At 39.5% G+C, this 14,730-nt stretch overlaps 1 protein-coding gene and 1 long non-coding RNA gene across 3 annotated transcripts; one reads left to right on the top strand and one right to left on the bottom strand.

The window, feature by feature from the left end:
* Positions 1–517: 517 nt before the first annotated feature.
* On the bottom strand, positions 518–7,596 carry tk2 (thymidine kinase 2). Of its 2 annotated transcripts, none has more exons than XM_008429147.3 (10): positions 7,501–7,596; positions 3,856–3,893; positions 3,700–3,774; positions 3,562–3,615; positions 2,333–2,422; positions 2,061–2,134; positions 1,834–1,922; positions 1,654–1,733; positions 1,426–1,506; positions 518–1,294 (listed from the first exon to the last, which is right to left on the bottom strand). In XM_008429147.3, exons 2-10 carry the CDS (start codon positions 3,883–3,885, stop codon positions 1,208–1,210), a joined length of 660 nt encoding a protein of 219 aa, XP_008427369.1. In that variant the 5' UTR covers positions 3,886–3,893; positions 7,501–7,596; the 3' UTR covers positions 518–1,207. The 2 variants fall into 2 exon arrangements, with proteins under 2 accessions (XP_008427369.1, XP_008427367.1); XM_008429145.3 differs by lacking the exon at positions 7,501–7,596 and adding an exon at positions 4,061–4,231.
* On the top strand, positions 7,454–8,539 carry LOC103476665 (uncharacterized). Its single transcript, XR_535529.3, has 4 exons — positions 7,454–7,592; positions 7,672–7,756; positions 7,842–7,953; positions 8,305–8,539. It is a non-coding gene; the product is annotated as an uncharacterized LOC103476665 (long non-coding RNA).
* Positions 8,540–14,730: the final 6,191 nt, after the last annotated feature.

Genomic DNA, 14,730 nt, shown 5'->3' with positions numbered 1-14,730 from the left:
ATGTCATCAAAAAATTTAAATGTTGGACCAATTTTACGTACAAAAAACTGTTGAAAAGATGATTTTACTGAGAACAGTCCAAACCTGGGACTGTTGGCCCCTCCACCTCAGTGCGGCTGAAATAATTTTGTTTCTTCTTGACTTAGTATGACGACATATAAAAATTTTTTTAAAGAGAAAAGAAAATTTCCACCAAAAAAAATCTCAAATTTTGAGATGCACAGAGAGATAGGCGGCTTCCCTTCTGAAGGGGAGGACAGAGAGAATGCCTTACAGAAAATGCAATCACTGTCTGGTTTTATGCAGTCTTCAGTCATTTGCGTACTCAGTTTTATCTTTGGTTCCTGTTTCTACTTTATATTTTTTTGCATTTTGAGGTTCTACCTGCAACCTGGTTACTAGCACAAAAAATTCTTCCCCAGTTTTAGGAATCGTCTTTTCTTGAAAACACTTCACCGCTGAAGCCAGAAGGCTCTCAGTTCTCATGGAAACAGAAACATGAAATGGACCACTTCCATTCAGGATTTTAAAAACATTTTAATTTAAGAAACAGTTTCAGGGGGAATGTTTGACACAAGCTGAGGTTATGTGTGTGTTTGAAGATTTTCCACTCAAAACAGAATATATATATATATATATATATATATATCGTTTTTTTCTCAAATAAACGATGATCCACAAGAAAACAGAAATAGACAAACTGTCTGCTCTGATGGTAAAGATGTGCAGAAAGTATTAATTATTACAGCAGCATGACTTCAAAATGAATACAGTACCAAACAAGAGTTTGAGTAGCAAAACCACAGTCTTAACAATCCTGTAATTATTATTACAGAAATGTTTCTTTAATTAGACTTTTTCAGATTATCAGAATTTCAATAAACTTCCAGTTAGTAACCATGACTACCCAAAGTATGTCCCTGGAGTTTAGGCTTGGACATGACCCAAGGAGGTCAGTTTTTGCAGGTTTTTTTACAGACATTTGGCTCTTGCAATAAAAATATTGTCAAAATTAATTCCACTATAATTTTCATATTTTTAGCAGAGAAGCATCATATATGTCCTCATATATAAATAAGCAGCTTCGCTTATTGGTCCAAAATTATCGAGTGTTGGGAAAAATCCTAAATAAAAATTTCCAAACATCCAAAGAGCTTAACCCGTAGTAACAAACGTCTCTGTGTGTGTGTGTGTGTGTGTGTGTGCATCAAGAGTTGGTAGCTGTTAGAATCTTCTCTCGGTGCTCCTCATACTTGTGCAGCATCTTCTGGAGGTCATAGTCGGCAGGAATCACCTGGAGGACACAGAGCAGACCCAGCTAACCACCACATCTCAGCCTGCCAGGATTTAACTAGGACATCGGCCCACAGTGTTCAGCTGGAAGAGCTGAATGGACAGCAGAGGTCCGCCTGCAGCAGTACTCACCAGAACAGGAGCAGGAACCGGAGCGGAGCTGCCCTTAATGAGCCAGTCTTCATGCAGCTGGTGGATGAACTCCAGGTACTCCTGGTGGAGACACACACACACACACACACACACACACACACACACACACACACACACACACACACACACAGAGGAGAGTAGAGACTGATGGCTATACAGTACGTAAAGCATTTTGTCTGAGCCAGAGGCGTGAAGCCAGGTCCTTACCAGTGGAATGACCATTTCCTCCTCTCTGCATCGCTGCTTCAGCCTCTCATAGCAGGTCTGAGGAGACGCCTGCAGGTAAACTGGAGCCAGTCAAACAGAGAACAAGAATCATTGCAAAGCAGAACACTCATCAGAACTTTAGAGTCTCAGAGTTCCAGTTTGCAGACACAATCTTCTCACCGATCAGGTCGACAGGGAGGGAAACGTTTGTGGTGATCCAATCGAACCACTCGTTCAGAACAATGTAATCCACCTCTGGCATTTTCCCACTGACAGAAAGGGAAGAATACAGACCCATCAGTCTGGTGACAGCATCGGATACCTGGGAACTAGTTCACTGTCGTCTACCAGGAGGCCACAGTTTTTAGAGCAGCCTCGTTGATTATCGGCCAGATCCACAACTGTACCTCCGGAAGAGATTCTCCACGAAGATGTGCTTGGCGCTGAAGATCGACCTCTCCATCATGGTGACCGGAGCCGTCTGAAACCAGAAACAGTTCCTCAGGTATCCACTATGCTTAACACCTGGAACTATAAGCCCATGTTCCCAGCTAGCAGCTATAAGTTAACAGCTCTTAACTAGCTGCTCCAAGCAAGCAGTTCCTAGTTAGCAGCTAATAGCTAACAGCTACAACCTATGAGCTCCTAGCTAGTGGCTCCCAGCTAACAGCAAGCTTACCGTGGCTGACAGGTGTTTATCCAGCATGGTGAGCTGAATATAAGTCTGCAAAGAGATTCCCCAGCGCTGAGGATCCTGGTACATCAGGGCCTGCAGAGACAGGACATGCTTAGAACTCACTGCAGGAGCTTCAGACCCTCTAGAGTTCTCCACAGTTGTTCCTGCCACCAAAACAAAATTCAGCTTATTTAGCATTGGGATTTGATGTGATAGACAAACACAAAGTAGCACACATAAACGTTAAGAGGAAAGAAAATTACACATGATTTTCTATTTTTGAATGACTAAAAATTCCAAACTGTATCTCCATCCATCCATTTTCTCACATACTTGTCCCTAGGCCAGTTGCGAAGGGTGCTGGTGTCCATCTCCACCGGTCAAAGGCGAGAGGCGGGGTCACCCTGGACAGGTCACCAGTTCATCACAGGACAATACAGAGACAGACAGGACAAACAACCATGCACACACACACTCACACCTAAGGAGAATTTAGAGAGACCAATTGATTTAACAGTCATGTTTTTGGACTGTGGGAGGAAGCCGAAGAGAACCCAGGCATGCACAGGAAGAACACGCAAACTCCATGCAGAAAGACCCCCTTTAACATGATACCCCTAAATAAATTCCTGAAGCCGAACCATCAGTCAGCCTCAGACATGGCGGATTTAGGTTTAAAGTCATCTTTTAATGGCACCATGCAGCATGTTCCCTCTGATTGGAAGTGATATTAACGTTTTGGACCGACCCAACCAGAGTTCGGACCAGAGAATCTGCAGTGGGGTCAGGACAGAGGTCTTACAACCTGCGCTTCCAGAGCCAAATGTGGTTCTTTGACCCCTCTCCTGCGGCTCATATAAACCACAGAATATCTGCAACAGAAAAACACTAATATGGATCCTAAGTAATTTTGTGGGGAGTTTTGTGTGTGTATGTTTTGTATCCATTTTTTTTGTCTGAGTCTTCACTTTCCATATTTATGGAAAGGGCTCAGCAGCTGGGCTCATTGTATGTCCTTTATTAAAGTTAAGAATTCATTTTTCCCTAAAATGTAAAAATAGAAATACATTTAAGAATAATGTCCTATGCTTTCAAATACGAAACATTTTATTTAGTACCCATTTAAAATAAATACTCTTTTTGTTTTTTGTAGAAAGCCACGTTTTAGAGGTTCCATGTTTGGTATTTTGTCGTGCTTTAAATAAATTGAACTGTCAAAAGATCTTATTTACCAGAAGATTGTGTCCACGGACGTCCCTCCATTTGGACACTGGTTCTGTCAGGACCTGGGACAGACAGGAAATGACAAGTTCTACATGGATCTGCTTCCTCCAGCTCTGAATCTTGACAGACTGGAACCTGGACTTTACCTGGATGTTGCTCGTATTGCTGAAATAATCCAGACACGTCGTCTTCCCGCTGGCGATATTTCCCTCAACACAGATCTGGAATCAGTGGACAGAGGCAGAGCTGTTGCAGGTTAAAGCCAGTAAAGCATCAGAGTCACGTGGTATCTGGAGACTCACCACTGTCCTCCTGCTGTCTCCGCTCCGCATCAGCTTCCCTTCAAAGGAAGACAACATGGTGAGGCAGAGACAGACGTCTGCTCTTGGTCTATGTTACATCAGCGGGGACATGTCTAACCACCGTCCGCCTCCATCTAAAGCTCAACACACACTAGCAAGGCGAGGACAGTTGGGCCGGCTTCAGTCTACGGTAGCCCGGACAGACCTGGAGTTCCGGTTCGGATTCCTCTGGTACCTCCGCTTTTAACAGTCCGAACCACAGGACGGAGAGCCGACCGGAAGTTGAGAAAGAACCGAGCAGCAGCTACTGTCATCTTCCATCACACTCACAACATCCTTTACACGTCTACTCCTTCTTCTTCTTCTTTTTATTTTATGGCGGTTGGCAAACAACTTATAGGTGCATTACCGCCACCTTCCAGACTGGAGTATAGATCAGATGTCATACCACTATAATCTTCCCATAATACCCGACTTCCTAAGAAAACTAAAAATGCTGTTAAATACTACATCCTCAGACGATTTTTGCAGCAAATTTTTAATATCTAATTTATTTCTATTTAACTCTCTGATTAACACCTCTCTTTCCCGACTATACTTATTACATTCTAGAAAAATATGCTGCACTGTTTCTGACTCTCCACAATAACTACACAAACCTGTACTATGCTTATTAATTATTTTCAAAGTACTATTTGACCCCTTATGCCCAAACCTTAATTGGGGCCTGCCCATAGCAATGCATAGGGAGAGCAGTGATTGACTTGCTCTCCCTATGCATTGCTATAGGGAGGTTCCATGTTTGGCATGGAACCTCCCTATACCAGACTGAATCTCAATGAAATTCAGTCTGGAGCTGATTTCAACAGGATTCAGCTAATGTACTGTTGTAGTGAACCAGATCAGTCATAGAAACATGGTGATGGATCTGGCAAGATCTTTAGTCATTGGACATTGGTGATAAATAGCTTACAACCCATCATTATGTGTAATACTTACCTGCAATAGGCCACTCAAACTGAGTGAGTCAGTGCATCTCTATAGGCAGGGCAATAGTATCTGCTTTTTATCACAGGGTTTAGAAGTGACTTTTGACAGCCAGAGCGTCAGTATTTTTGGACTACAATTTAGCTCAGCTTAGCATTGATGCTAATATTAAGCATCGGAATACTTTTCTTACTTATTAGCAACATTTCGTATAGTGAATGGAGTAAGTAATGACAGACAACATACTAGTGATGCCAAACATGATACTGATAGCAATCATGCTAACATTAGCATTTTAGCTAATTTCACCTTATGCATTAATTTTAACAAAATTAATGGTGCAAGTACAGCTTCAACATGTTTCTGACTCTCCACAGGTTTTTGACTACAATTTAGCTCAACTTAGCATTTACGCTAATGTTGAGCATCAGAATGTTTTTCTTACTTATTACCATTGTTTCATATACTGAATGGAGTAAGTAATGACAGACAACATGCCAGTGATGCTCCACATGCTATTATTAGCATTTTGGCTCATTTTAGCTTATGCAACATACTAAATGGTACAGTACAGCTTAGTGAACATGCTTCTGACTCCCCGCAGGTTATTTGTATTCTAGTAACTTCTTGCTTCTCTGAACGTCGAAGTGCTCTGAAGGGTGATCTGTCGCGATAGAACTGTGGAGCAGATCAGAGAAAATCCTGTCTGCCAGCTACATTCAAGAGAGAAATTCCCTTGTGATATAGAGTGATTGCATCACTGCTGATGTCATTGATACCATTGGAACTGAACATTTTATCCACCTTCATGAGAAGCTTACTGGGGAAACGATAATGGGTCTTACTTCTGGCGGCTAGTAAAAGTAGCAGTATTTCATTGTAATTTATAGGGTTTTTGGCTAATCTATATTCATGATAGAAGTTACATCTCTTTTGTCGGTTAATACACTGTGCAGCAAGGCAGTATATTAACATTAGCATAAATATTAGCATTTCACTGCTCCCCATTAGCATTTTTCCTAAAAACAGCTTTTATCTATTTTTCTTATTTATTAGTCACCCTTAGTATACTGAATGGAGGAAGAAAATGTAAAACAACATGCTAGTGACAGCATTTAGGCTAATGTTAGCAATTTGGCTCATTTTAACTTGTAAACTAATTTTAACATACAGAATGGAGTAAGTCCATGTTACTGAACATGTTTGTGACTCTCCGCATGCTATTGAGTACATTGCAGCTTACTTCAGCATTGATGCTAATTTGTAGCATCAGACGGGCACACTTTGGCAGGCCCATTTAAATTTCTTCAGAAATGTTCTAGTCTGGATATAACATCTTCTTCTTTTTTATTCCTATTATCTTTCCTACATTCCCCTACTTTTTTTAAATGCTTTAATAAATTCTTGCCTTTTCTTCTCTATCCCATAGTTCTTGCCATTTCTTTTTAATATACATTTTACTTATACTTTTGACCTCATTTTTGCTTATTTTGAGATTTACTTCAACATTATCCTTTTTTGCTGCACTTTTAGCAAATTTATTAGCCAACTAATTTCCTACTATTCCAATATGAGCAGGAATCTAAATTAACTTAACCAGGGATCCATATTTTTTAATTCTAAAAATTAATTGATTAATATCCAATATGATATCTTGTCTTGTTTCTGAATTATGTTCTAAAATACTTATTATTTATACTTATTAATGCACTACTTGAATCTGAACAAATCAATATCTCCTTCTTTCTCGTTTCCTCACTCCATTCTAGAGCCATTAATATAGCCATTAACTCACCCGTGTAAACTGTCAATCTATCTGTTACTCTTTTATTTTTCATAATATTTAAGTCCGGAATTATAAATGCTATTCCAATTTTATCATTTAACATTTTAGAAGCATCTGTATATACTTGTAAATACTCAGCATATTCTTTCTTTATATACCTTTCCACCTCTTTTTTTTCTATTTGTCTGCCTTTTTCCAATAAACTTAAATCAACTTTAGCTTTTCCACTTAACCAAGGTGGAGTATCAGGAATACTCACCACAGGACTAATTAAATAATGATTTATTCCTATCTCACTTATCTCATTATTAATAATCCATCCAAAACTATTAATTTTCTTATTTTTTTATTTTTTCTTGACAAGGTTGTAACATAACATTTGGAGGATAATTTTCCTTATGTCTTTTAACATTTGCCCAACAATTTATGTCTAGCTGTTTTCTTCTGAACTCTAATGGCTCAAGTTTTTTCTTCTTTCTGGCGTTTTTTAAATAATGAAAGTGTGCAATACCGCCACCGTCTGGTCTGGAGTATGAACTGGAGCTAATGCCGTTGATTATAAGGTTTTACATCACACATCTGAAAATGGATTGGGTACTTTCTTAAAAATTACATCATGATTATCATATATAAAGCCTTACTTTGGTGACAGAAGCATAAGTAGGTAAAATGGATTAACTTATTGTTGGTTATAGCTTCTAGAAAAGTACAAAGTCTTATGAACAATTCAGTCTCACCAGCTAAGCCTCACAATAGGCTGTTCTTTGTTCTTAAAAGGACAATGAGTGAACTGTTTCAGGGACATATTTGGACTGGCAGTCGACTGGGTAACATTCTTAAAATAGTTTAGAGAGACGCACCCATTTTCATACCTGTTAGCCCGGTACGTGTAAACTCCAAAACCTCTGAGAGCCCATCGCAATCAGATCTGCTGATAACTTCCAGCTAATGCGCTGCACCTGAGGTGAGCTTTCATTTCAACCTTCTGTTTTTGATTATCATAAACCAGTTGGGTCCCACTGATCGTCCATGTCCTCTCAAAGGAGATGAAAGCCCAGGTTCTGTTGCTACTCCTTGTTGTTGTCGGAGTTGAGTTGATGTCCGTCCATTCCCATGGGGACTCACCAGGTACAGTCCTTGTTTTAGCCTTTCCATAATTCGCATGAAACTTGAGGATTATTACTGAAACTTTTGTGTGATCTTGGTGTCTCAGTTGTTCCAGAAGATGTGGCCCTTGCAGAAATGAGAGGGGAACAGGGAGAAGTGAAGCCTGTGCCCCCTGAACCAATCACCGAGCGTTTCTCAAAATCTTAAAAGTTTTCTCAGTGAGTGTAAAAATGATTGCTTTCTTTCACTTTCATTTTCTTTCCAAAACATTTCAAACATTCACAATAAAATGTTTCTCCCTTCCAGATGCCGTGGTGATTTTTTTTATTAATGTTTCAGATCATCAAACAGGTTTTAAGTTAGAAGTTAAAGTTAACCTGATGATTATTAATTTATTATGGAGTAAAAGCTGTGCAAACCAATCTGGTGCTATGTGAAAAAGCATGAATTTAGACCTAACAACTGAAACATTTTGGTTATAATTTCTAACTGTAAGCTACTTGAAAATGTGTTATGGTTTTGCTGAAATGTGTTTGTGCTGTTTGTAATTATGTTTTATTTTCTTCTAGTTGCAGGAATGAAGAAATGGAGAAAAGAGAGGGAAAAAAATCTTTCCATTTTTGCACCTAATTACTAGCCAAAGCTGCTCATGTGTTTGTGATATCTGAGAACGTTGTTCCTTTTATGTACACCTCGGATTTGATTTTAAAAAAATGCAAAAACATTGTCATAAAACATGTTCCTACAAAGACTGCATTGTACTCAACTAAACCATAATTACAAAATAAAATGTTAATCTTAGAATTCTGCTTCTGTTTCTTGGAAAGGAAAGGTTTGAAGGGTGCAGCAGCCTGAATTGTTTGTTGTTGTTGTTTTCTTTATGTAAGATATTACATATATGGATATTAGAATGAATTATAAGTTAGTTAATGAGGCCAGATGAGAAAATTCCTGGCTCGACTGCTGGAGGGACTGGTAATTTGTAAAAACACAGAAGACCGAATAGTGTAAAATTAGTGAAGTGTATTAAATAATATTTACAACAATATATACAGAGAAGTACTTCAAATAGTCCATGAAATATGGTTTTTTTTTTTCTTTATCCAAGGCAACATTGAACAATTCTCTTTGATGGAAGTGATCAGGATGATGGAAAAGGATCCAATTCAGTCCAGTCCAGAGTAAGAATGAAAGTGTGGCTGTGGGTTGGAATATCTCCTACCAGACAGGAAGGAGTTGAACGGATGTGGCGTTTCTCTTGATTCGATGGATGGTTAACTTGCCAGTCTGGTTTTCTTGGCAACAGACAGGAGCAGATCCTGTCTCCTGGCCCGGAACAAGGTCTGGAATAGGATCTTCCACAGGAACCTGGCTTGTGTAAAACAGACCTGATAATTCATAACCCATTGGAACCATGCCTGCCCTGATCTTCTGAAAGGAGGACATCACAGCCACTACACCTTTCAGCAACTTTCTACTGCAGTAGAAAGTTGGTTTCACGATCACCACAGAAAAGTGATCTTGTTTGAAGTTGTTGGGTCATCTGCTAATTGGAGCACAGACAGAAAAACAATCACAAAACAAACCATGTTTTAGGGACTAATCAGTGTAATGATGAATCAGTATCATAAATGTCTTACCTCAAGAATGTAAAGGACAGCGTCACTTCCATGGTGCTGCTCCCTTTTGAATGTATGTTGCTCCCCTCTAACCCCACACTGAAATGACACCAGGATTAAAATTGATAAAATATATATCAGACGAAAAACTTTAAGAGGCTTGAGAATGAGGCAGAGGTTCCCTTTCCAGCAGGAAAACAACCCACAACATATACGTATGAAATTGAAGAGCCTAATTAAAGTCCAGAGTGTCCAGTCCAACAAAGATTGACCTGCTTTCCAAGGAATAATGGGCAGATATTTCATTCTCTACTTTAGAGCTGCAAAACTATTAGATTTTTGCACAATACTGTGAAATTGTCTTCCATTTACCTGTGATGCACTAATTTTGTTTTGGTCTGTCACTTAAAATCTGAGATACCTGTTTGTGGTTGTAATGTGAGGAAAATGTGAAACAGACAAAAGGGTATGAATTCTTTTGTAAAACACCTTTCACTTCAATATGTTTGTATTTAATCAGTGAGTTGATAAGAGAAATAGGCCACTCTAAGAGCATGTGTGCAAAGGGCAGGGAATTCAGAGTTACAGGTTAATCCATTTCAAATGTTTGTATTTTTATGTTTCTTGCATTACACTCTTCACTCTGGAATAACCATGTGTGATGCCGAGAAGATGCAGACTCTAAACCCAAATGTTAATTGTATGAATTTGAACTCGAGTCGGTCACTGCGTTTTGAGAAAGGCATGTTTCATAGAAGAATGTTAGCATAGCTGCCAATGACGGCAGATAAACGATTTCCCTGTAATTATAAGTTGTTTCTCCATCCTTAGCATATTTAGCAGTGAGTCAATGAAGTTGAATGACAGCACTAAGACCCTCCTACTGGTTCTGATTGGTTGTTTTTGGTCAGAACAATGCAGTACTTTAAATAGTAATAGTAGTTCAGGAAGGAGGTGGAGGAGATTGATTGTTTTCAATGATTATCTGTCTCATAACAAACTGTCATGACATAGTGACACAGCTTTAACAAATATGGAGAAAAAATATTTTTTATTAAAGTTATTTACTGCAGCCTGAATAAAATGCAACTACATAGCATTTTTGAGAAGTCTGAATTGCTTTATATGTATTTTGCACGTTGCCTATGACTGCTGCTCATGGGGAAGGATATTTCAGTAATCTAAAACTAATAGAAAAAAATTAAGCAATCTACTTGCATACTGTATGTGGACTGTTGCATGTAAAATTGTAAAATTTGGTTCAATACTGATATTGTGCTAGTATCGGTATTGAGCCAAAGAAAGCAAGTTGCAAGCCTTTAAAATTGTAAAAGATTTTATGGGTCAAAAAAAGACTCAAAAAATTGTAACAGCAGCTGCGCAGGGGGACCCAATCTAATATTTTGTCAGGAGGCCCAGAATTCCTGGCTGGTTCCAGCTGTCAGCAGAAGCTCAGAAGTGAAGTTAAAAGCTGAATGATGCCTCATATCAGGAAAAGGAGTCTGAAAACAAAGAATCAAAAGAGCTCTGTGAAAAAGGGGAGTTTTAAAGACAGCACTCATCTTCCAGAGAAGCAATCTACTAACTGCAGTGCATTCTGGGTAAAAGTGGCAGACAAGTTTGTAGTTCCCATCTGATTGAACAATTCCAGCTCTTGGCAGGGCTCAGAAGTGAGCATAAAAGCGGAACCAAGTTTCATGTCAGAGAAACTGAGTTATAAAATAAAGAAATAAAAAAGAAAATAAAAGAATGTGATGAAAAAAGGGACTCCACAATCAAAATTCCAATCTTCAGAATAAGATACGAGCAATAATCCAGCATCCAGTGGAAGTGAGCTGAAGAAATAAAATAAAACATGATCATCCTTGTTATCCTGTTCAAAAAGAAATAAAGCAAGTAATTAAAATGTTCTGAAAATAAAATAAAATACTGACCTTTTATTTACTGGATGCCATTTTTATATTTTAGTTTATATAAACTTGCATTTTGGAACAATGCAAGAACATAAATGAACCATATTTGTATAAAACTGTGTATGTGAAGCTCAGTTTGATTAACCATCTGTAACAACAAGAAAGAGATATGGTAAAACACAATGGGCATCGAGGTAAGGTACTGGCCTTACCTCGATGCCCATTGTGTTTTATCAAATCTCTTTTTGGATTTGATAAAACACCAAATGTGTGGAATGTGTCTGGGAAAAAACAAGTTCCTGCAAGGAGGAGCCATAATGTTACTGTGTGTGAAATTCCCACCACACTTTCTCAAGAGCTAAAACATGACAAAAACAATATAACAGCAGAACTAGCATTAAACATATTTTAACAGTATGCAAAACACAAAACCATATTAACATTTCATAAAATGCATAAATATATGCAAATGCAAGTATGTCAGTTATGACATCACTCTCTCTGTGATGTCATAATACCATTCTCTTGTTATGACATCATAAAACAGTCTTAAGTACTTGAACTTTCTTTCAGTCAAGCACTAAAGACTTGCAACTTGCAAAACGTGTACAATGGAGGATCCACAATTTCTTGAGGAACTCGAACAATTTTATATAAGGGTACAACGAAGAAGATTACATAGTTTAAATGCAGAAGAGCTGCTGGAAGAAATGGCAGAGCTAATGCAGAAAATTAAACGATTTTATAATTTGGACGAGTCGGAAGAAGAAGAGATGAGAGAGGCTGTATTGCAACATCTAAGACCAGAAATGAGGCATCAGCAGCAGCAGCAACCATCCTCGAGTATGTGGACTTTCCTGTCCGACTGCGGAGAGTCTTTCATGAGCGGCTTTACTTTTGGCTTGGGGTTTGGCACAGCTGCAGGAATAGCACTGGCTGTGTACAAACTCTTTTCGTAAACACTCATGAAAATGGATGGTGCTTGTGGGAGGGGGTTCCCGATGATCTTCAGTTGCAGATTCTGGCTCTTGGGACGTGGAATGTCTCTGGGAGGTTCCTGCCTCAAGTGGAGGAGTTTAAGTATCTGGAGATCTCGTTCACAAATGAGGGAAAAGGTGAGCAGGAGATCGACAGGCGGATTGGGGCAGCGTCTGCTGTGAAGCAGGTGCTGTCCCAATCTGTAGTGGTGAAGAAAGAGCTGAGTCACACAGCGAAGCTCTCGATTTACCAGTCGATCTTTGTTCCCACCTCATCTGCGGTCATGAGCTGTGGGTCATGACCGAAAGAACGAGGTCCCAGATACAAGCGGCCGAAATGAGTTTTCTCCGCAGGGTGTCCAGGTTCTCCCTTAGAGATAGGGTGAGAAGCTCGGTCATCCGGGAGGGACTCAAAGTAGAGCCACTGCTCCTCCACTTCGAGAGGAGCCAGTTGAGGTGGCTCGGGCATCTGGTAAGGATGCCTTCTGGACGCCTCCCTGGTGAGGTGTTCCGGGCACGTCCCACCGGGAGGAGGCCCCAAGGAAGACCCAGGACACGCTGGAGGGACTATGTCTCTCGGCTGGCCTGGGAACGCCTTGGGGTTCCTCCCGAGGAGCTGGAAGAAGTGGCTGGGGAGAGGGAAATCTGGGCCTACCTTCTGAAGCTGCTGCTCCATGACCCAGAAACAGCAGAGGAAAATGAATGGATGGACAAAGGTTTTTGTTATCCTTTTTGTTATCTTTTGAGGATGAGGAGGTTCTACAAACAACTCTACAGATAATTTTTCACTTTCACTTGCTTTGCCTGACCTGTGGAGAGTCAAACAGAGTTGTTTACTCTGTTTAATTCCCTGAAATTGATTTACTTACCTGGGCATTACATTGTTTCTTCGGTGGAAACTGAAACGCTGGGTAAGCCTCGCTGTCTTCCTGCAAAAAAGGAGGAGAAAGGTTACTGATCTGACAAAATTAATACAAACATGATAAAAGAAAAGACAAAATAGATTCCTCAAAGTGAGGTCCTTATCTGGGGTCTTGGGACTTTCTGTTTGGTCTTTTGGACCTTCTTTCCTGCAATGAAGAGAAAAAAAGACATTACTCACCTGGAATGTATTTCTTCTTTTTGTAATGGACAACCAGGTTGTTTATTTGTGATTTGGGGTTTTTGTTTAGTTACCTGCAGCATCTCCTGAATTGGGTGGTTCATTTGCAGGTACTGGTTATAAAAAGTTTTATATACTTTTATTGTAATGTGGGCTGCACAGTGGTGCAGTTGGTAGCACTGTTGCCTTGCATCAAGAAGGGTTCGATTCTCGGCCCTGGAAGACTCCATGTCTTTCTGCATGGAGTTTGCATGTTCTCCCTGTACATGCATGGGTTCTCTCCGGGTACTCCGGCTTCCTCCCGTAGTCCAAAAGCATGACTGTCAGGGTTAATTGGTTTCTCTAAATTTTCCCTAGGTGTGTGTGCATAGTTTTTTTGTCCTGTGTCTCAGTGTTGCCCTGCGACAGACTGGTGACCTGGTCTCTTGCCAGGGACGTTAATTCTCATCAACTTGTTGTTTGTACTCATTGATTTAAATGAACAAAATAAAAACGGGAACTATTTGAAAGTGGTGAGGATTTCGGCTGGTAAAAAGTTTAACATTTTATCATGTCCAGACACTACGCCGTTTCTACTGAAGCAAACCGAAAAGTTTTGAACAGTACAACTATGTCAAGTAATGACAGTCTTGTGTATAGTTAGTATATTGCTGCTGTTGTATGCAGTAAAAACAAATAAATTTTGCTGACAATATCTTGGATGAGTTTAGGAATATTGTTTACCGTGGAAAAGTCTTGACCAAATACATTATTCATATATACCTTTTAATGTCAAGACATTTTTTCATTTAGTTTATGTACAATTAAATGCATTTAAGGTTATATGCTAGAACAGTGTTTCTCAACCTTTTTTGGGCCAGCGCCCCCCCCAGCCTTTATCCAGGTCCCTCACCGTCCCCCACCAAAAATAATTTCCCAGAGAACAAAAAAGTCATGGGAATAGAAATTATTTTCACAGGCGTCTATGAAAAATTTAATGAACATTCAAGTTAAAATTGGTAGGCCTAAGAGCAGCCAATCAGAGTGGAAATAATATTCATATTTTGTGCCATTTTCTAGTTGTTAAATATTTCACAAAATGACCAGATCAAAGATGTTCAACATGCCAGTTTAAACTTTGATCAATTTGCAAAACGACTGAGCTCTGCAACATTAAAACATGGATAGAACTGTAACTACATTAATCATAGCTCTTCTTCTCTTCAGTGTTTCTGTGAGTTTCTGGTGGTGCAGCTCTGTGCTGCCTTCAGGAGAATGGGACATCAGAGTATCATCCATAAAACTTCACCCTCATGGCGTCTCATGGCGTTTATTGTGCAAACCAGAGCTTTCAGTGGAAAAACAAAAGTTCCAGATCCTTTTAATACCATACAAATATGAGACA

This window comes from Poecilia reticulata, chromosome 15 (assembly GCF_904066995.2).
Source record: "Poecilia reticulata chromosome 15, P_reticulata-male-v2, whole genome shotgun sequence".
In the NCBI taxonomy this organism is placed as follows: domain Eukaryota; kingdom Metazoa; phylum Chordata; class Actinopteri; order Cyprinodontiformes; family Poeciliidae; genus Poecilia; species Poecilia reticulata.
Note: the sequence above shows the minus strand (reverse complement) of the source record. Positions and strands in the feature narration are given on the sequence as shown.

Coding starts and splice junctions, on each gene's coding strand:
- tk2 (XM_008429145.3), bottom strand. CDS start 4,169: ATGACAGTAGCTGCTGCTCGGTTCTTTCTCAACTTCCGGTCGGCTCTC. Junction 3,775..3,855: donor GAGACAGCAGGAGGACAGTG/GTGAGTCTCCAG, acceptor CACTGATTCCAG/ATCTGTGTTGAGGGAAATAT. Junction 1,295..1,425: donor CGGTTCCTGCTCCTGTTCTG/GTGAGTACTGCT, acceptor TGTGTCCTCCAG/GTGATTCCTGCCGACTATGA.